This window comes from Frankliniella occidentalis, unplaced genomic scaffold (genome assembly GCF_000697945.3).
Source record: "Frankliniella occidentalis isolate FOCC.00 unplaced genomic scaffold, Focc_3.1 Scaffold66, whole genome shotgun sequence".
NCBI classification, from domain to species: Eukaryota; Metazoa; Arthropoda; class Insecta; order Thysanoptera; family Thripidae; genus Frankliniella; species Frankliniella occidentalis.
The window spans coordinates 1365400-1386288 of NW_026267196.1; the positions used below are offsets into that span (position 1 = coordinate 1365400).

The following is a 20889-nucleotide window of genomic DNA, read 5'->3' on the forward strand; positions in this document are numbered from 1 at the left end:
GAGACCGTGCTGAGAAGCTTAAGCTACGTTCGTTATCCTACCGATAATTTAGGATTGTCCTTAGACGAAACAGTGTGCCACTTACCATACACAGTGCTTCGAGCTGTAGAAATCAGAAGGGGCCGGTTCGTAGACCCCCCTCACCCTTCCCATCCTATGAGCGCCCAGCGCAGTAATGCTTGTAGTGAAGCGCTAAGAAGGTTAACACTTCAATTCGCTTAAGTGCATCCCGTCCACGTTAGTAGTTACTGTATCGTTGGTTAAGGCCACGACACCACAGTGTTGCGGGTTTGCCTACTCCAGAGGTAGGATGGGCGGGCGGGGAAGTTAGCTAAGCTGGTGAGGGTGCTCTAAGTACTGTTATATTATAGATGCTGTCTGAAGTTGTCTCAGCACAGTCAACATTGCCTTCATATGGTGGAAGAAAGCAATATTAAGAGATAAAGTAAACGTAGAAAACAACAATTTGGGAAAGTTTTGTTCACTGCACTAGAAAATACAAAGGGTGTGGTGGTTAAAGTAACGCTGGTCTCTGAGGGAGCACTAGCACTGTGTGTTGTTTGTCACTTACCCAGTCTGGTAGTGGGGTGTTTTCCTGCACTCTACTTGCAAGGGTCATTGCACTGGTTTATTGTTGCACGTTCTGGCGGCCGTTATGCAAATATTAATCGTTGAATGTGTTCGAATGGTGTACAAAATTGCAATTATGTTTTGTTGACAAATAAAGAAATTATGCAAGTACAGAAATTGTGTGTGTGTGTGTGTGCGCGCGCGCGCGTTTTCCCCTCCTTACAACCTACTGACCAAGTTGGGTCTTCCCTTTTGTTGTTGCAGCAGCCGCGACGCACTCAACATGAGCGTCATCATACGACTTCAGAACCTGCCATGGTCGGCCAACTCGGTCGACATCCGCCAGTTCTTCCACGGCCTCTCCATCCCGGAGGGAGGCGTCCACATCGTGGGCGGCGACCGCGGCGACGCCTTCATCGCCTTCACGTGAGTGTCGTGCTGTCGGGCTCTGCGCCCTGTGAGTGTCTTGAACACTGAAAGACACCGTCGTTTGTTCGCATATATTTTGTAATATTTACAAAATATGTTGTAAATTTGTGAAACCTCAACCTTGCTTGTAGATAAATTCCAAGTCAATATATTGTGCTTGTAATTTTACAATTTTTTGAATTTCAATTTCACGATAGTACAACTATTTTGTGTTTTTGTGTTTTTGTTTTTTTTACAATGAACTAATAGCTTCTCTCTTACTCTTCTCCCTGCAGTACGGATGAGGACGCCCGTCTCGCCATGATGAAGGACGGCGGCATGATCAAGAACGACAAGGTGCGCCTGCTGCTGTCGTCGCGGACGCAGATGCACCAGGTGATCGAGGACGCGCGCAACCAGGCGCAGCGCATGGCGACGCACGTGCCCACCCCTGTGCCCGCGCCCGTGCCCGCCCCCGTCCCCGCGCCCGTGCCCGCCCCCGTGCCGCCGCCCAGGCAGGGCGCCGACGTCAACGTCAACGTAAACGAGACCCTGGCCAACATCATGCAGACATTGACGCAGGCCGGTATGGGCAACATGCTCCACAACATCCCGGGCCTGGCCAACCTCGCTCCGCTGATGCAGCAGGGACTCGCCAAACCGCCGGCACTGCAGCAGCCCCCGCATCACGTGCAGCACCCGCTGCACCTGCAGCAGCAGGTCCAACAACAGATGCAGCAGTTACAACAACAACAACAACAGCAACAGCAGCAAATGCAGCAACAGCAGCAGATGCAGCAACAGCAGCAAATGCAGGCATCTACCCAGGGTGTTTCCGAGGACACGGACGCACGGCTTGACGGCGGGCGCAGGGACAGGAGGGGCAGGTCTCGCTCCAGGGACAGGCGGGGCGGACCGCGCAGCCGCGACAGGAGCCGCGAGCGCAGCCGGGACCGAGGCCGCAGCAGGGACAGCAGGAGCCGCGAGCGCAGCCGGGACCGCGGCCGCGGGCGAAGGCGCAGCAGGGACAGGAGCCACGAGCGCAGCCGGGACAGGCGGCGCCTCTCCAAGGACAGCGGGCCGGCCAAGCCCAAGGACGTGAAACCGCCCAACCAGCCGCTGCTCAAGACACCTGAGATGGGGCCTGACGGCAACTGGACGTCAAAGCCCAGCCAGCCTACCCTCGGGAACGGTGGCGTGGCCTCCGGTGCCCCGGGCGCCTCCGTGCCCTCGCAGGACCACGACAGCAGGGCGGCCGTGCCCCTCATGTCCCTCATGGGAGGGCTCCCCCGGCTGGGCGCGCCGCTGGGGGCCTCGCGGGTTGCGGGGCCCGGCTCCAGCCCCGGGGCCACGTCGTCGCCCGGCCAGGACCAGCCCATCGGGATGGGTCTGCGGCCTTGGAACACCAAGAAAGAAGGCTCCTCGAATGACGTGGACACCAGGGGAGGCCAGGAAGACTTCTTCGACCCTCGTCGGGGACCTCTCGGCCAGGACAGGCCTTTCAACGGACCGGGTGATCGGATGGGTCCCATGGGCCCCATGGGACCGATGCACCGCGGCCCTGTGGACCATATGATGGAGCGTGCCATGTTGGAGATGAGGGGCAGCCCTGGTCACATGGATTCTATGGGCCCTATGCGGGACAGACTGGCTATGCTTGACGGCGAGAGGAACGGCGTCGGCCCCAACGGGGGTGGTGACATGTTCGGCATGGGTCCGGGAATGGGCCCTGGCATGGGCATGATGCCCATGGGCCCTCGTGCCGGTATGGGCCCTGGCATGGGACCTGGTCCTGGCATGGGCCCCGGCCCTGGCATGGGTCACAACGGGACCTTGCTCAACCCTTCCTATTTGAACCGAGCCGGCGGACCTGGTGGGCCTGGGGGACCTGGCGGCCCTGGCGGCCCTGGTGGGCCGGGAGGGCCTGGCGGCCGGATGCGCGGTGGCCCGCGCCAGAGTCGTTTTGAACCACTCCCTGGCGGACCTGGTGGACCAGGCGGGCCGCATGGAATGGGACAGCGCTTCCCCGATGTGTTCGACGTGCCGGACGATGATGACAATAAGAATGGCCTCGACCGCGGTAGAAGTGGCAGGGATGTGTCCAGCCGGGAGCGCGACAGAGGGGACCGAGACCGTGACCGCGGTCGCCGCAGTGACATGGACCGACCTGGAGACCGGCGGCGGAATGACCGTGACAGAGACCGTGACCGCAGTCGCTCTGACCGGCGCGACGACGACCGGAAAGGCTTCGCCGGCAAGGACGAGTTCGGAAGAGACATCGATCTGATCGGCAGGCGGCGGGGCAGTGCGGAAGGTTTGAGCCTTGGCCAGGGTGGCCAGCCCAATGACAAGCAGGAGCGCAACCTGTGCATCGAGGTTCGCAACATGAGTCGCAGCGCCACATTCGCCGACGTGCGCCGCTTTTTCGCGAACCGGATCATCCCCAACACCGGGCTGAAGCTCATCAACGACACCCATGGCAACCGCACGGGTATCGCTTACGTGCGCTTTATCCACAAGCGTGACTACGACGCGGCCCTGGAGATGTCCGGATCCCTGATGAAGAACGAGCAGGTGGAAATCCTGCCCATTCCCGACGACCTCTTCGACAAGGCCGTCGACTCTTACGTCCCTGGGTCGCCCACCCCCAAGCTAGACGAACCGCACAGCCTTTGCGTGCGCTGTGACGACTTGCCATTCAATACCAAAGAAGATGTGATTAGGCAGATATTCCAGGAGTACCAGTTTGACGTGGCACTAGAGGAGCCAAGAGACATGTCGTCACGGTCGGCCATTCTGAAGTTCAGGAGGATGGAAGATGTCAAGAAACTCTTCAATTCAGCTATCAAATTTTCCATAGAAGGTCGAGAAATCAAATTGTCAAGTTGTCCTGAGCATTTGTTCCATGAATCTCGATCAAACCAAAATGGACGATTAGAACATAATTTAGATGATTTTGGTTTGCGTGATTCCGCTCCAAGAAGCTTAAGAGATGAAAGTCCAATTCCCTCAATACCAACAGATGTATTACTTCTAAAAAATTTGCCACCTACAGTACGAGATAGAGATATCACAGATTTCTTCTCTGATGTTGGACTAGTCCCTCATAAAATTCACATGCTGGTGGACCCCTTTGGAAAGCCAGTTGGTGAAGCCTTTTGTGAGTTCAACGACGGCGTGGAAGCAGCGAAAGGATTGCGCAAGGATAGCACTCACATGGGAAAATTCATTGTGAATGTAAAACCTGTCTCTAGACCCGAAATGGGTGCTGTTCTCAATCAGCCTATGATGCCAACTGGTCCTATGGGAAACTTTGGCATGATGCAACCCAGAATGATGGGTCCTCGCCACACTCCTCTTCTTGGGGCTGTTCCGCAAGGGTTTCCAGGAAGAATACCTGAATTGCAAGATATACAGCCAGAGCCTTTCGGTAAACCAGGGTGTGTCATTCATTGTGAAAATGTTCCATTTCGCGCAGAGATTGAAGACATCCTAGAATACTTTTCAGGCTTCAACCTCACTAAAGAAAATGTAATTAGGAGGTTCAATGACAGAGGGTTGGCAACTGGTGACGCTAGAGTTGCATTAAATTCACCAGAAGAGGCACAGTCAGCAATGCAAAAGTTAAAGGGCAAAAAAATGTTTGGGCGACTTATTTGGTTGTCATTACTTTGATTGTGATGTCTCTTCCTATTTTTGTAAAGATTGCTTGTTAGTTACCTAGGGATTAAAAGCTGGATGTTTATTTGATTTATCACTGAAAACTGTAAATGTATTCTGTTATTTGTTGCTTTAAGTGTTTATATTTTTGCATCTTGAAGGTGACTGCACGTAAAAATTTTGTTGCTGAGCATTTTCGTTGAGTGTTTCCAATTCATTCATTTTATTTTAGTACCTAATTGTATATTATTTGTATTTCTTTTGAGAGTCAAATAGAACTGATTAAATTAATGTGTTGTTTACCTGCAGTAGCTGTTGTAAGGAGTATGACTCAAAATAAAATATCAAACTTGATCATTGAAAATAACAGTTTTATCTTTTTCATCATCCACACTGATTCGAAGGCATTCATCCTACCTTAAGACTAGTTACCACATCAGTCCACAAATTTTCATTTGAACAGAAAGCAAATGAAAATTTCAAAAATGACAGTTTTATTTGCCTCTAAAGAGTGTACTTAAGCTACACTTGCTTACCCAGAAAAATTTGTACCCCAAAGCATAACTTACCCATTCAATCAAATTCACATCAAACTTACAACAAAGTATGTGAAAACATCAATCAAAATTAAAAACAAGCTTATAGAAGAATAAAAAGAAAGTGTACTATGTTTTTTCTAAATCACATACACACAGCCCACTTACTAATAAAGGAATGTTTAAGACACCTGTAGAGGAGTTATGGGGAGGTCAGGTTCGCTATGAACAAGCAGTCACAAATCCTTTCTAAAGCGAAAAGAAAAAAAAAATTAGTTGTGACTACCTTATGTTTGGTAGCTCCAAATATTTTGACATTTTCACAATCTTAGCTATGGCAGAATGGCACAACTACCAAGTACAATTCTGTTCATCATCTTAGATTGCATGCATTGACCAACAAAAAACAACTTAAGATTCACAACTATATAAATACAGAAGTTAAAAACAAAAACAAACAAAAATTAATGTCTATCTAGCTCCTACCTTAAGAATAACATCTGTCTTAAGAAAATGACTTTCAAGGCAATGCTTTACATCAAATTGACTTTAAATAAACTTACAAATTCTTTCCTAACAACCAAAGTGCAAACCAAATTTCTAGAAAAAGAATAAATTAACAGTAATTCATCGGAGAAAGTCAAATTTAAAGTGAAGGGGGTGCTGTTGGTGATGTCTTAAAAGGGTAGACATTTTTAGGATCTGATAATTCTTAGATGAATTAAAATCACATCTACTTGGATAGCGTCCTCAGAACAACAAGTCTACCCAATACCAGACAAGTTACGACAGATTCAGCCTAACTCCATGTGCTGCCTGTAAATTGATGCAATTTCTAAAAAGTATATCATACTACACCATCAAAAATTAATATCATTAGATAAAAAAAACAACAACATAAAAGTAAGGGTTACTAACTAGATCACAATAATCGTCAAAAATAGAATTATAGAAATAAAAAAAATCTAGCACCTAAGTAAAATGCATTAAACTTAAACATAAATACAGTAAGATGTGTTTTGAAACACATTTTGTAAACCAACTTAATTTACACTTAAGACATATCCATCAGGATTAAGAATAGTCAGTAAAACCATCAAAATTCTTCAATACTGACCAGGAACATTGCTAAGAATGACTTAAACAGAAAAATTTATGCTACATGACTCTGAATATGGATGTTTTTCTTTTTCTCCGTTTCATTAAGAAAAGTAAAAGTTAATGAGACCTTCAGAAAATAAATTTACAAAAATTAGAAATCATAACAAAAGCAGTACTTTTAACAGATTGTGGTCCCATGCCCAAAATGCTCAGTTCAAGCTAAACAAAACTGACTGATTGGGAAAATGCACATTAACAGACAAACAGAAATTCTACAGGATGAAGCAAAGGAAAATGTGTTTCATTCATTCTAGGGAAAGAAACGAAAAAGTGAACTAGGGTTCACTATCTGTGTGTGACACGATCTCGATGATTCAATATATACAATATATCTGAGTTTTCATCTGAATCTTCTTCCTCGCTACCACTCATCAAAAACGCTGCAGGCATTTCACTTTCATTTGCTAATAATGGAGTTCTCATTTCATAAGAATGTCCAGTTTCATTAGATACTGGGGCAGGACGATCAGCTGAGGAAGACTTTGAAGAGGATCGAACCTTATGGGCAACATGAGCACAAATGCCTCCAAGACATAGAACTAAACCGACTACATTGACAGGGCTCATTTGATCGCCAGCCCACTCCACTGCTAACACCAGTGTAATCACCTCCTACAAAAGAAAAATTGTAGTGAAATAACATTTCATCATCTAATGTGTTGCCACTAATTGAAAAACAGAAGTAAAGAATTATTACCTTAAAGACACTAGCAATGGACAATGTAAGACTGGAAGTGCTGACAACCAGTAAATATTCAGATAGTTCCATTACAAATGCCAAAATAGCCCCTGCTACTACTTTCAATACTGTGGTTATGACTCTATGGCGCTCATAGGAGCCAAGAAGGAGACAACTGCTAGCAACCTGAGAACCTGGGGCACATGGAGGGCACAAACTGTTTATTTTTTAAGGAAAAAAAAAAAATTCCATTATATATCAGTAATTGTAAACATATACCTTCAAAAAAAGCTGCAAATGGGAGTACAGACAAAATCATCCATGGTTGTACAAGGTATACCACATCAAGGGGGTTCTGATGACCGGATTCAGTATGTTGCATAAAAACCTGTGCTAATGTCCATCTAATACCACTAAAATCAAAAAGAAAGGTTAAAGTTAATACCTAGACATATAATGTGTGATGAAATTTCAAAATATGTTTTAAACAACAAGAATTCTCTAGAAAATCTAGAATTTAAAATCTTACCTTAAAAAAGATGCTATAAGAACTAATACAAATCCAATAGCACTGAATTCCGTCGCCTTGTATGTAAACATTGTCAATCCTGATGAAATCAGCACCACAATCAAAACCAGGGACCATGACTGAAGATAAAACAAGATGTTCATAATTGAAGCAAAGGTGTTTCACAATTTCCATAGTTTTATTATTTTTGTACTGTTTAAAACATTACTTTCTTTCAAAATTGCAAATGTATAAACATACCTTTTTCTCCAAGTTGAATAAGAGGGAAAACAGAAGGATGAAAAGGACTGTTGTCGACTTTGTCATTGTATACCTGTGAAGCAAAATGAGATTAGTGCAGTTCAAAATGACAAATTTGCAACAAATGTATCAAGATGTTGAACAAAAGGCAATAAATTAAAAGTTAATTTTTATCCAGCTGATTACTTACAAAGAAACGGTTATAAGCTCTAGGCCCCAATTTGAGAGACCAACTTCCATTCCACTGCTTATACCTATAGGGGCCAGTCTGGATACATATTTTTTCCAAGGAGTCTGAAGGCGAGGCCATCCTGAGTACCACTCAAGAATTGATCTACATAGTGATGCTAGTACAAATTTAATAAATAGGTGGCACATCACAATAGACAGAGGGAAATGTAAGTCCTAAAGAAAAAAAAGGCAAATATATTCATGAAGAGCAAGTAAAGAATATAATAATCAGATGAGCAGATAGTAAGGAAAACTAATATTAAATACCTGGAGTAACGAACGTTGGTAAAACGTCAAGCCAATAGAAAGAGAAAAATAAAAAAGAATCAAAATGAGGAAGCGCATAAGAATCCATGTTGGCTTGTAACTTAAACTGAATGTGTCACTAGAGTTTGATTTTAATGAACTGGTATCACTTTCTTCAATGAATTTGTTGCGACTCATTTCACAGCCATGAGTGAATTGTCTCTTCCTTCACTGCCTGCAAACGTCAAAATATGAATGAAAAATCAACCAGATTCGTCTTATGGTAATAATTATTGGTCAAAAAGGGGTATTAGAACATGTTTACAGAAAGGCAAATAAAGTAAACAGATTGCAAGAGATAAGATGGTAAGAAGTTCAAAATTTCAATTTTAGAAACATGAAATAAAAGTGGTATAATGGAGAGTCATGGGTAAAAATTATCACAATTTCTGAGTTATAGAGGGAAAATATTGTAGTTTTAGAACAAAATTTTGTAAATTGTATCACCATAAGGTGACAGTCTTGTGGCTCATGACAGCCGACAAGTTGCTTTCGGGTGCCATGGTAAAGTAGCAGCATCGACGAAACTTGCATGCAAATAAGGTGACAAGATTGTTTAACAAAGGCGATAAAATTGTAGTCTTTCTGCGATTATTAATTAAAATCTAAATAACAGGACTAATTGAACTTACCTTCTGCTACACTTTTGCTTGTTGTCTGTGGTTTGTGTCGTTGTCGTTGTTGTTGTTGTGTTGTCAAATGTTGTGGCCTTCCACAAACGAATGAAACAATCTGTCACCCGCATCCGAAGTACCAACACATGGAGCAAACATCAAAATATGACGGTAGTGTTCAATGTGAAGTTCGTCATTGTACATACACAATTATTTTGTAATAAACTACACCTTAACTCATTAGCATCCAATCTTTATCGTTTAAATTCGTTATATCTGTCTACTTACTACTTTTTTGGTCGGAGATTTTGTCAGCATTGAGTGGAGTTCATCATTCGAATTCGAATTTGCGCCATTTGTAAAGGTTCTGTTCTGAGGCCCCAACAACCAAACCGACACAAATTTCCTTGTACACCCAGTCTTTTATGACTGAGAAAGGTAAACAATTTGGCAATTTCCTGCTGAATATCTTTGTATCGTGTCAGTGCATCCCTGTTTGGTAGTTCCCTAGTTTTCTAACATAAAACTTGTACTGTCAGTTTTGCCGCCAATTTATACCAAAACAATCACTAACCTTACTACTGTTAAATAGTCTCTCTTCTATTACTAGAAACTATTTGTTTGTAGCAGCTGTGTAAATTTATTTTTGAAATTGTTACCAACATTCTATTTCTTGTGGCATAGACCCAATTGAAATGCAATTGAACTGACTGTTATGCCTGTACCTCTTCAGGAAAATGTCCAACCGAAGAAGAAGCCGGGGGAAAACTCAAACAAGTGAGGATGACATAACATCTCCTGAGAGTGGACGCCAACCTCAGCCTCCTAAAAAGAGAAGCAAAGGAGCACCTGCTGAGGAAGAATCTTCTTCAGATGAAACGTCACCTGCAAGACGATCTCCTCCGAAGAAAGCAAAACCAGCTCGAGTTAGCAAGGATGGCGAGAAACCTGGAAAGTCTCCGTCTAAGAACTCTATAACACCAACTAAAGAGCAGACTCCTCAACAAGATGAAGAAATGGAAGTTGAAAGAAGAGGGAATTTTGATGATGACGAAATCTATTCAGATGAAGAAGGAGGACTTCGTATTGGGGACATTTACATCCCTCCTCCTCCCCCTGCCACAACTGGTACTGATTTGAATGGTCCACGTCTGATCATCACTCATATTGAAAATGAAAACTTCAAAAGTTATGCTGGAAAGACTGTATTGGGACCTTTCCACAAATGCTTCACATCTATTGTTGGCCCAAATGGTTCTGGAAAAAGCAATGTCATAGATTCAATGCTTTTTGTATTTGGATATCGAGCCAATAAAATTCGTTCTAAGAAGATCTCAGTTCTACTCCACAACTCTGACGAGCATAAAAATGTGCAGAGTTGCACAGTTGCTGTGCACTTCAAGATGATTATTGATAAGGTTTGATGGTTGATTTTATTAAATTTTAAAATGCACTTGCGCATTCCTTCTTGTTAATTTTCTAATATTTCTCCTTTCTTGTCTTTCAGCCTGGAGATGAGTATGAGGAAGTTCCTGGCTCAGACTTGGTGATTGCACGTACAGCTTTCCGAGACAATTCCTCTTTCTACACATTGAATGGTAAAAGGGTCCAATTCAAAGAAGTTGCCAAACTTCTTAGAGGTCATGGTATTGACTTGGATCATAATAGATTTCTTATCCTTCAGGTACTCTTGTTTTCATTATCTGTTACATCTATTTTAACTTTAGTCCTTTTTTCCCTCACATAATTGATATACATTCTAATGAATTTTCTCCTAGGGTGAAGTAGAGCAAATTGCCCTCATGAAGCCCAAAGGACAAACAGAACATGATACAGGTATGCTTGAATTCCTAGAGGATATCATAGGCACCTCTCGTTTCAAGGTGAGTCGAATTGTACTATCTGATTAAGAAATTTGTTCCGTATTCTTGCATGACACTCTTTGGAATCTCTTTTCCTTTTACTGTTTTAGGAACCCATAGATAAACTGAATGCTCTTGTTGAAACTTTGAGTGAGGATAGAACGGAGAAACTCAATAGAGTTAAAATGGTAGAAAAAGAAAAAGAAGCTCTAGAAGGTCCAAAGGAAGAATCAGTGAAAGCTTTGAAGCAAGAAAATCAGTATTCACAAGTTATGCATTTACATTGTCAGAAGTATATGTAAGTCCTTACCAGCTTAATACATTTTGCATAGAAATTTCTTTATTGCTTTCCTTATTGTAATCTTCTACTTTAGACGAAATTTGGAGGTAGAGCTGGAGATAAGTGAGGGGAAAAAGAAGGAATTGGATGAAGTTATGAGCAAAATCAATGAGGAATTGAAAGTTATACAAGATGAACTCAATGAGAAGGAGAAGGCCCAGAAGACTGAAACAAAGTAAGTCTTTTGAAACAATTTCTTGTTACATTGAGTACAGTTTAAAATACAGGCAATTCTCTTTTACTCTAGTATTGCTTTCATAATTAAGTGTTTTATCGCAGACAGATTCAGAAAATGGAGGCTCAGAAGACTGCTCTGAGTGAGCAGTTTGACAAGATCAATAATCAAGATGTCCAATTAGGAGCTTTCATCCAGCAAACAAACAAGAAACGAAAGAAAACTCAAGATCAGCTAGAGAAAGAGAAGGAAACGGCAAGTACAATTTTCTTATGTTTTTCAGTGTGGTATTGTCTTCTCATTCCTCATACATAGCATCCTCCTGGAACATTTTAATAAATAACAATAAATCCAATTTTAGCTGGAAGATTTGGAAAGGCTCCCTGAAAAAAATGAAAAGGAAATTGAGGAACTTAAGGCTTTGGAACCAAAATTAATCAAACAGCAAGAAAAAGAGCAGAAAGAAGTGGAAGCTGTGATGGCTACTATAGCTGTTGAAGCCAAGTCACTGACTGAGAAAAAAGATAAATTACAAAATCAACTTGTTGGTTTAACTGAGGCTTCCGATGAGCAGAGGTCTAAAGTATGATTCACAGTATTCATTGAATTTTTGATAAATCAACACATAATATGCACATGATACTAGCTTGGATCCTCATATGTTTTCAGTTGGATATTTCAAAGAAAGAGTTAGATTTGTATCTTATGAATGAAACTAATGCCAAGAAGAGATATGAAGATCTCAAGACTTCTTACGACACCCAAAAGGCAAAAATCACAGAATGTGAAAGAGCTGTAGGTGAATTGCCTCCTAGGATTGAAAAAATGGAAAGAGAGGTAAAATCAATGAGAAATGATCTTGCCAAGACCAATAGTGAAGTAGGAAAAGCTTCTGAAGAACTTCGTGAGAAAAGGTAAGATTTTAAGAACAACCATTAAGCCGAAATAATAAGTGTTTTGTTTTGTTTCTGCTTTGCTTTGCTTTGCTTTGCTTTGCTTTGCTTTGCTTTGCTTTGCTTTGCTTTGCTTTGCATTGCAGTGCAGTGCAGTGCAGTGCAGTGCAGTGCAGTGCAGTGCAGTGCACAGCACAGCACAGCACAGCACAGCATGAGGATCTGCCTGTGGCCGTTACTTAAACCTAGTATTTTTTTTTTAGTTTATGTACACTTTTTAACAACCTTTTGTCTTTATCATTTCTTAGGACAGCTTTTGAGGGTGTTAAATCAGACCGGAGTGCCAAGATTTCCCACAATGCTTGTCTCAATTACCTTATGGATTTAAAGCGCAATGGCACTATACCTGGAATTATTGGCCGACTTGTAAGTTTTGTTTATTTCCTTCTGCTTTAGAATTGCAGTGTTTTTTCTATTCAGACCTAATTAAATTAAAAAATAATCTTTTATCTATTTTAGGGGGATTTAGGTGGTATTGACCAGCGTTATGATGTAGCTGTTTCTACTGCTTGTCCTATGTTGGACTACATTTTAGTAGACACTCTTGAAACTGGTCAAAAATGTATAGACAGACTCAAAGTTGACAAAGTTGGCAGAGCCAACTTTATAATTCTAGAGAAACAACAACACTTCCAACACAAAGCTAATAGTCCAATGCAAACGTAAGGACTTAAATTAGTGTATTGTATCTTATATTGTTGCTTTCAGATGTTCATTTTACCAGTGTTAATCAATTTTGTTTACATTTGTAGACCAGAAAATGTGCCAAGGCTGTTTGATTTGGTTCGGATACGCAATGAAAATTACAAAACAGCCTTCTACTTTGCTTTGAGAGACACATTAGTGGCACAAGATCTTGACCAGGCATCCAGAATTGCATATGGACGGGTCAGACATCGAGTTGTTACTCTTGTTGGAGAAGTAATTGAAACGTCGGGTAAGACGGTCAAGTTTTGGGGATCTATTTGAATGCTCTCCCTGTGAAATCCTATTGATTGTTTCAAATGTTTTTACAGGCACAATGTCTGGTGGTGGGAGGTCCCAGATTCGGGGGAAAATGGGAAATGATTCAAGATCAGATGTTGTCATGTCAGATGGTGAACTCAGAGACATGGAAAGCAAAGTTGAAAGACTACAAAACCGTGAAAATGAATTGCTCAGTAAAATAGCAGAGCTAGAAAACAAAGTCAAAAACCATACTAGGCAAATTGCTAATGACAGAGACTCCCTTGAATTGAAATCACTAGAGCTACAAGTAAATATTTTTATATTGTCACTTTCTGTGTACAACATCCATTCTTGTGCAACTATGTAAACTTTTACTATTCTTTTTAGACTTTAACAAAACATTTGCCAGAAATGGAAGACATGATGAAAAAACAAGAAAAGATAGTGAAGGAATCTGTCTCTGATGCAAAGCAAGTAAAGACTCTGGAAGCCAAAATAGTAGCAATAGAAAAAGGTGAGTGAGAATAAAATACCAATTATTATACATCTACCATCAAGTACTTAATGTTCACATTTGGTGACATATTGTAGAACTTAAGAAAGCAGAAGAAGCAGAGGGGAAGGTCTCTAAAGAAGTGCAGTCAATTACTAATGAGATAGAGAAGCTAACAAGTGGTCGAGTGCGCAACGCACAGAAAAAATTGGATGATGTTTCAACTCAACTGAATAAAGTTCGTTCTGAGATTACTCGCCTTGGAGTAGCAATTAAGACAGCAGAAAGGTAAGTGATCCATTACTTTTTCACTAAAGTACACTCTAATTGAAAATACGCCTCCACTAACATTCTGCTTATGAATACTTAATTGTTTTCTAGGAATGCCAAAAAATCCAAGGATAAGATCAAGAACCTCACAAAAGAAATAGAGGATATGAAAGAGAGTCTGGCAAACATGGTCTCAGATAAAAACAAAATAACAGAGGAAGGTGCAGAAGTTTGCAAAATGTTGGAGGCCATCAATGTAAGTATTACTGCACAAGCCAGTACAGTTAACATTCTTTCAATTAATTTAAGACATTGTACAGAATCATATTTTATTTGATTCACTGTTTAATATTTTTTTTAGGATGGTCTTCGTGAGAAACTTGACCAGATGAAGGGGTTTAAAGACGAATTAGATGAAATTCGCAAAAGAGAGACCCAGCTCTCAAGCAAGAAAATGGATGAAGATCAGACTCTTAAAGCTGTTGAGCAGCGTATGAAAGATAAAAAAGCGGCCATTGGATTCACAAAGAATAAGGTATTGTGATCAATGACTGAAGTTCTAAAAATTTAGTGTTTGTATGTTACTGCATTGTTGTTTTTTGTTTTTGTTTATTTTTGTTTTAATGGCCTCTACTTTTTTTGTTTTGCAGATGGTGAAGTTAGCATTACATGTAATTCCTGGATCCGACAAGCGTGATGAATTTGTTACGAAAACGCCAGAGGAATTAGATGAATTGGATGCAGATAATTTACAGTATGAAGTTGCAAGATTGGAAGGTATCATTACCAAAAATAAACCAAATATGGGTGTTATTGAAGAATATAATAGAAAGGTAGGAAATGGTTCAGGTCTGTTATTCATTTTTATTTTATTTTTTATCTAAGTAGATGTTTCTTCATTCATTTTAGGAAGCCCAATATCTGCAGCGGGTTAGTGAGCTGGAGGCCATCACTGCTAAAAGGAATGAAATCCGAGCACACCATGAAGAGGCAAGGAAGAAGAGGTCTAATGAATTTATGGCTGGCTTTACAACCATAACTGGAAAGTTAAAGGAGATGTACCAAATGATAACACTTGGAGGTGATGCTGAGTTAGAACTGTGTGATACTCTCGACCCATTTTCTGAAGGCATTGTTTTCAGGTAAATTGTTGTGCTGGTTTAAGAAGATCAGAACCTCAAGTTAACTTCAGCAGTAAAAGTTTAAAAATTGATCTGACTTTTGCAGTGTTCGTCCACCAAAGAAGTCATGGAAGAATATTTCAAACTTATCTGGTGGTGAAAAAACATTGTCATCTTTAGCTCTTGTGTTTGCACTTCATTATTACAAACCCACTCCTCTGTATGTGATGGACGAAATTGATGCAGCTCTTGATTTTAAAAATGTATCAATTGTTGCAAACTATATAAAGGTTGGTTTGTGTTTGGTAGCAATTTTATTCACTTCCACCAAGGTCTTTAAATTGTATTTTTAAACTTTGTTGCAGGAGAGAACAAAAAATGCCCAATTCATTATCATTTCCCTACGTTCAAACATGTTTGAGCTGGCTGACACACTTGTTGGCATCTTTAAAACCTTCAACTGCACCAAAACGGTCACACTGAATCCTAAGTTCTATGGTATCATTGATCCAGGCCGGTTACTTTCAGCTCACGACAATGAAAAGGTTTGGATTCACACATTTCTTCATATGATTGTTTGTATTGATTCTCAATGTCCTAAGTTGTTTTTTTTCTTTTTTTTTTTCTTTTACCCATCTAGACACCCCCAAGAAAAGGAACAGTTGTTTCTCCTGACTCCTCTGGGAGGGCAGGTCACGTACAACCTATCTCCCCAGTATTACCCGATCCTAGTGTGTCAGGATCTCCAATTTTGGGAGAAAGGGACAATCTTGTGTCAACTGTTTCATAACTTTAGTTATTAAATGTGACTGTTTATACAAACTGTAGATTTTGTACTTCTTGATAATATTTTTTTATTCTCTTCATATTTACATTGTTAATATTATTCTAAAACAAATGGTATTTGTAAGTTTTAAAGTGACCATTTATTATATGCATTTTATTCTTGTATTTCTTTTCTGACTAATTAAAAATAGTGAAATGTAGATTCTTTTTTAAGTCAATGAGGTTTATTTCTTTGTTACTCCTATTTGCCTTTGTACCTCTTCTTGGATTTTTGCAATTGTAATGGACTCTGCGTGTGTCATCTTTGGGCACTCTAAGAGGCCTTGTCTGATGCAGCGTTTGACTTCGTTGGCTTCATAACGAAATCCGGAACTATTTCTATTAAAATATGGGTGTGCTCCCGGGGGAAGGGGGAATTCTTTGGTAACATTTCCACAAACAACTTTGGTCGGGCACCAGAACGGGTCAATAATCTGTAATAGACAGGCCAAAGGTTTATATGCTGCAGGTTTCTCTGCGGTGGAAGGGTTGTCCTCAACACCAACTTACCCTGATGCAGCCCTTCGTGCCCCAGATGAAGGCATCGTTGTTCATGTCAGCGAGGGCAGACGTGCCCAGGACGGCTGTTTTGCCGCCGGGGTACTTGAGCGCGATGGCGGTGGCGTCGTCGCAGCCCGTCTCGTTCAGGTGGCCGACGGCTGCTATTGCCTCGGGCATGCGGGAACCCAAAACCATCACTACGAGCTGCAGGACGTACACGCCGAAGTCGAGGATGGTGCCCCCACCAAGGTCCTTGTTCCTGTTGGGTGAGCTCTTGTGAGATACTCTTCGTTAAAATTCGATCTCGAAAGTCCCGCCACTCACCTTATGCGAGAGCCTTCTTCCTGGAGGATGGTCATGTTGGCGTTGATTTGCACCACGTCACCTATCGTACCGCTCTCGAGCTCCTGGCGGACGTACTCGTACACAGGGAAAAATCGACTCCATATGGCCTCCATGAAGAAGACCTTCTTGCTGCGAGCCAACTGCGGAGAGATAAAAATTAACATTGTGATCTTATAGATATATAGGCTGAGAAATATTCTTCGTATCCAACACACCTCAATGAGTTCCTCAGACTCCCGCACAGTCAGGGTCAGCGGCTTCTCACACAGCACGTTCTTGCCATGGTTCAAGTACATTTTGGCCATCTTGTAATGCTCAGTACAGACAGAGCCGATGTACACAATCTCTGAGATGGGCATGGAAAACTTCTGTCATAAAAGCATCTAAAATTGGCTTGTTGTTAAAAACTCAAGTGATTCTTTACCAATGTCTCTGTTGGTTGCCAGCTGCTCGTAAGATCCGTATGCCTCGGGGATCTTGTGCAGCTTGGCGAAGTCCTTGGTCCGCTGGGGGTCCCTACCGGCGACAGCGACCACCTCGTGCTCCCCAGGGGGCAGGGTGGCCAGGGCGGTGAGGAAGTCATGACAGACCTGCCCTGTGCAGGCGATGCCCCATCGAAGTGCCATTCTGAATGTGAAACAATCGTGAAGACGTTTTTATTTGAGCCAGCGTTGGTGAGCTTCCTATAGACCCTTCACGGCGTGACCATCTTCCTCTCACCTGTCTTTACTTTTCCCCCGAAAGTATTTTCTTCAGATCCGCTCCGCGTGGGTCTTCCCTCGGTTGTGCGCTAGCTGGTGTGAGTGCCACCGCGCTGCTGACAGTGGATGTCGTCGGGAAAAATAATACTACTAGCGCCGCCCGATATTCTAAATCGAGCAGGGAGTGGAAGAGGTCAGAGGTCGTACCCCCCGTCGATTTGTTTTTCGGGTGGGGGCGAGGATTATCAGTTTGATAGTGCTTTCCTTTCCATCGTTTCTACAATTCAACGCGCCCTGTCTGATGCCCTCTCCCCCGCGAATAGTGATAGTGCCGGAGGGAAAGGCAGATTGGATTGGACGTCGGAGAAAGCTCAGTCGCAGCTGGTCGCAGCCCACGCAACACTCGCCGGTCTTATCGCCGGAGGAGACGTGTCGTGTTGTTGTTTTCGCGCTCTTTTTTTCAAAACGACGTTTAATCAAACGCTGATTAAGAAAAGCATCACGATGGAATATTTTTCAATGCTGAAATGAGTCTGCCCGCATCATGTGCCTTTCTCTCGATAGTCGATATTTTGCAATTTATTCCGCCTGATCCCCCTTTCCCTCCCCCTTTTCCTGCGTTCCCTTCTTTTCCACGCCACCACTACTTTCTCGTGTGACCCCCAACGCTATCGCTGGGGGGGGGGGGGGGGACGATACAGTGTAGGCGCGAGAGGGGGGGGGGGGGGGGGGGGGGGTATCCGCTGCGGGGGGCAGCCCGACCCCTCGGCAGACCGGGGTGTGCATATAACCCTGCAGCCAGGATGGACAACGCCCAGTTCGCCCCGAGAGTCCCAGAACGTCGTCAACCTACCCACCCAGCCACTGACACCATGGCTCCCCTCATGATGGAGGCCCTGCAGTACGACCGCAAGGCGTTGGCGCTGAAGCACACCAAGGTGGAGGTGCCCACGGGCGCGGGCAGGGACGAGGTCATCCTCAAGATCGCCTACGCTGGAGTGTGCGGCACGGACGTGCACATCATCGAGGTGAGTGCTAGCCTCGCCGGCACGGCCGAGGTCCGGCTTAGGGAGGGGCGAGATCTGCTAGGTAGCACAGCGGCGGCGCCGCGGCACCCCGCGACCAGCGCGACCTCCATGTTGACCCTCAAGAGGTCGTCCAGATGGCACTCGCGTTTTTCTCTCATTCATTCGGCAATAAATGGGTATAAGGACAGTAGCCCAACCCGGGTCTGAGCCAGGACTCCTTTAGCTCAACCAATGCCCGATGTGAGCACGCCAAGAAATGGCCTGGGTTCCAACCCAACTCGTCAGGCTGGGCAAATGTCGGGCTCATATCGGGTGCCAGTTGGGACTCAAGTGATCCGGGCTCATGTCGTTATACCCCAAATTAAATCACGGGAGCTGGGCGGGCGCCTGCGAGACTCGGGGTAGGCTACCCCGCTGCACACGCATGCAGTGTAGGGGAGATGTTGCCTACCCGCCAGGCGCTATAAGAGCTCTGTGGAGGCTCAACTTGGCAGGTTCGTAACGGTGAATTCAGGGCACACTTTCCTCCGCAGCAGCGAATGTTGGGTTACTTCGATTACTTATTTCTTCTGGTCATTTGGAGGGGAGAGAGGGGATCGTAATTTTATTTGCGCCCAAATTCAGTGCGAAAATGTGGAAGTCCATAGCGCCCGTCCCACACGAGGCATATTAGCCGTTCCCGCCACGATGATCCCAAAGAGATGTCCCGTGATTTTTGCACGGGTGGCTTCCTTGCCTGTGAATTAAAACGCTGGGGTGTTATGGTGGAGTTCGTTCTCAACGGCGCGCATTTCTTTTTCCTCAGGGCCGAGTGCCGTGCAAGGCCACGCCGTTCGTCATGGGCCACGAGATGAGCGCCGTCGTGGCGGAGGTGGGCAGCAACGTGTTCCACTTGTCCGTAGGCGACCACGTGGCCGTGGACCCCAACCGCACCTGCCACACCTGCCACGTGTGCACCTCGGGCATGTACAACGCGTGCCAGATCTCGCCCACCGTGAACACGATCGGCATCATGCGCGACGGAGCCATGGCCCAGTTCTGCAGGGTGCCCGCCGACCAGGTGTACAAGCTACCCAAGGACATCTCCCTCCGCCAGGGTGAGTTTCAGTTGGGCGCAATGACGGTGTGCTCTTTCTCAAGGTCATGGCGATGTCGCTAGGGGCGTTAATCTGGGGTCAACTTTGATGGATTTTTGGCGCGATTGTTGCTTACTCTGCCACAATCCCGGGGCGATCTGACCAATCTGTGATCTGCCTTCCCTCTCAGGCGTCCTGTGCGAGCCCATGTCCTGCGTCGCGCACTGCTGGGACCGGCTCGGCCCCATCCCCATGGGCTCCACCATCCTCGTCACCGGCGCCGGCATCATCGGCAACCTGTGCGTCGCGTCCGCCTACTACATGGGCTTCCGTGACATCATTCTGTCGGAGCCCAGCGAGGGCCGTCGCGCCATCAGCAACAAGCTCTGCCTCGGCGACAGCGTCAAGGTGGTCAGCCCCGACGAGCTGAAGGCCATGAAGGCCCGCGACCCCAACTTCGGCGTGGACGTGGCGATCGACTGCAGCGGCGCCGTGCCCGCCCTCGAGGCCGGCTTCGAGCTGCTCAACCCCGGCGGCAAGCTGGTCGTGTTCGGCATCGCCGCCCCCAACGTCAAGATGAGCATCTCGCCGTACGAGGTGTACAAGAAGGAGCTGACCGTCCTGGGCAACACAATGAACCCCTACACGTTCAACAAGTCCATCGGCTTCGTCTCCGGCATGAAGGACATGTGAGTGACATCTGATGTACATGCAAAGAAGCTCGCGTTGGGATTCGATTTGGCCTAATATCCCCTCTTTTTTCAGGCTGGCCTACGAGAAGCTGGGCGTCGGCACTTTCAAGCTGAGCCAGTACCAGGAGGCCGTCGATCAGCTCAAGAAGGGCACCATCAGCAAGGCCGTCTTCGAGATCGGGGTTTAAGCACCGCTAGTCAAATCACCTTCATTACCCTCACCACCCTCCTCCACCTCCAACTCTCATTGAATTGTACAAAAAAATAAAAAAATATTCATAATCTCTGTGCTCAGAAAACGTCTTTATTTATTCTTTCTCTGGCGTTGCGCTGTCTGTTTGCCGAGTCGACGCACTTGATGCTGTGATCCCTCTTATGCATGCGCACTGGATTTCTTAAAGATAAGGGCGCCCGTGATGCGACCCCATGGAAATAGTTGTACCGCATCATCCTGCTGCTGACGTAACGTCTCATCCCGACGGCTCGTCCTCGGAGGTGAACGTCTGTCCTTTATCGCGGGCGTCGCCGCGACCCTGTTTGCGCTGCGTACAGCCTGCGTACGGACTGCGTAGGCCCACTGAGCGAGAGCTAATGATGGTCCATGGTGTACCCTTATTGAACCGTC

The 20889-nt window shown here is 44.5% G+C and overlaps 5 protein-coding genes across 7 annotated transcripts in view; 3 read left to right on the top strand and 2 right to left on the bottom strand.

Moving 5' to 3' along the window:
• Nucleotides 1-5005, top strand: part of LOC113211219 (pre-mRNA 3' end processing protein WDR33) — a 16564-nt gene extending 11559 nt beyond the window's left edge. For 2 of the 3 annotated variants that reach the window (XM_026429543.2, XM_026429537.2), the window contains 2 exons: nt 835-996; nt 1275-5005. In XM_026429543.2, the coding sequence (XP_026285328.2) occupies nt 854-996; nt 1275-4653 (3522 nt within the window). In that variant the 5' untranslated portion in view covers nt 835-853 and the 3' untranslated portion in view covers nt 4654-5005. The remainder of the gene's footprint in view (nt 1-834; nt 997-1274) is intronic. The other variant, XM_052268324.1, reaches the window with a different exon arrangement.
• Nucleotides 4989-9083, bottom strand: LOC113211235 (solute carrier family 35 member C2). Its single transcript, XM_026429555.2, has 8 exons — nt 8953-9083; nt 8282-8495; nt 7974-8188; nt 7784-7856; nt 7544-7662; nt 7294-7427; nt 7033-7208; nt 4989-6947 (listed from the first exon to the last, which is right to left on the bottom strand). The coding sequence occupies exons 2-8, from the start codon at nt 8456-8458 to the stop codon at nt 6621-6623; spliced, it is 1221 nt and encodes a 406-aa protein (XP_026285340.1). The 5' UTR covers nt 8459-8495; nt 8953-9083; the 3' UTR covers nt 4989-6620.
• A 170-nt stretch (nt 9084-9253) lies between these two features.
• Nucleotides 9254-16100, top strand: LOC113211212 (structural maintenance of chromosomes protein 4). The gene is made up of 22 exons (XM_026429524.2): nt 9254-9372; nt 9668-10352; nt 10442-10618; nt 10713-10817; nt 10907-11094; nt 11171-11311; nt 11416-11566; nt 11673-11894; nt 11981-12225; nt 12513-12630; nt 12724-12926; nt 13017-13201; nt 13281-13519; nt 13600-13726; nt 13804-13993; nt 14087-14231; nt 14337-14510; nt 14626-14808; nt 14885-15117; nt 15203-15386; nt 15462-15641; nt 15737-16100. Exons 2-22 carry the CDS (start codon nt 9672-9674, stop codon nt 15884-15886), a joined length of 4221 nt encoding a protein of 1406 aa, XP_026285309.1. The 5' UTR covers nt 9254-9372; nt 9668-9671; the 3' UTR covers nt 15887-16100.
• Nucleotides 15926-17623, bottom strand: LOC113211244 (trans-1,2-dihydrobenzene-1,2-diol dehydrogenase). Its single transcript, XM_026429566.2, has 6 exons — nt 17488-17623; nt 17192-17394; nt 16983-17113; nt 16747-16907; nt 16432-16681; nt 15926-16355 (listed from the first exon to the last, which is right to left on the bottom strand). The coding sequence occupies exons 2-6, from the start codon at nt 17391-17393 to the stop codon at nt 16107-16109; spliced, it is 993 nt and encodes a 330-aa protein (XP_026285351.1). The 5' UTR covers nt 17394; nt 17488-17623; the 3' UTR covers nt 15926-16106.
• A 633-nt stretch (nt 17624-18256) lies between these two features.
• LOC113211191 (D-arabitol-phosphate dehydrogenase) lies at nt 18257-20563 on the top strand. Its single transcript, XM_026429503.2, has 4 exons — nt 18257-18496; nt 19302-19593; nt 19763-20261; nt 20338-20563. Exons 1-4 carry the CDS (start codon nt 18272-18274, stop codon nt 20450-20452), a joined length of 1131 nt encoding a protein of 376 aa, XP_026285288.1. The 5' UTR covers nt 18257-18271; the 3' UTR covers nt 20453-20563.
• The last annotated feature ends 326 nt before the right edge of the window (nt 20564-20889 follow it).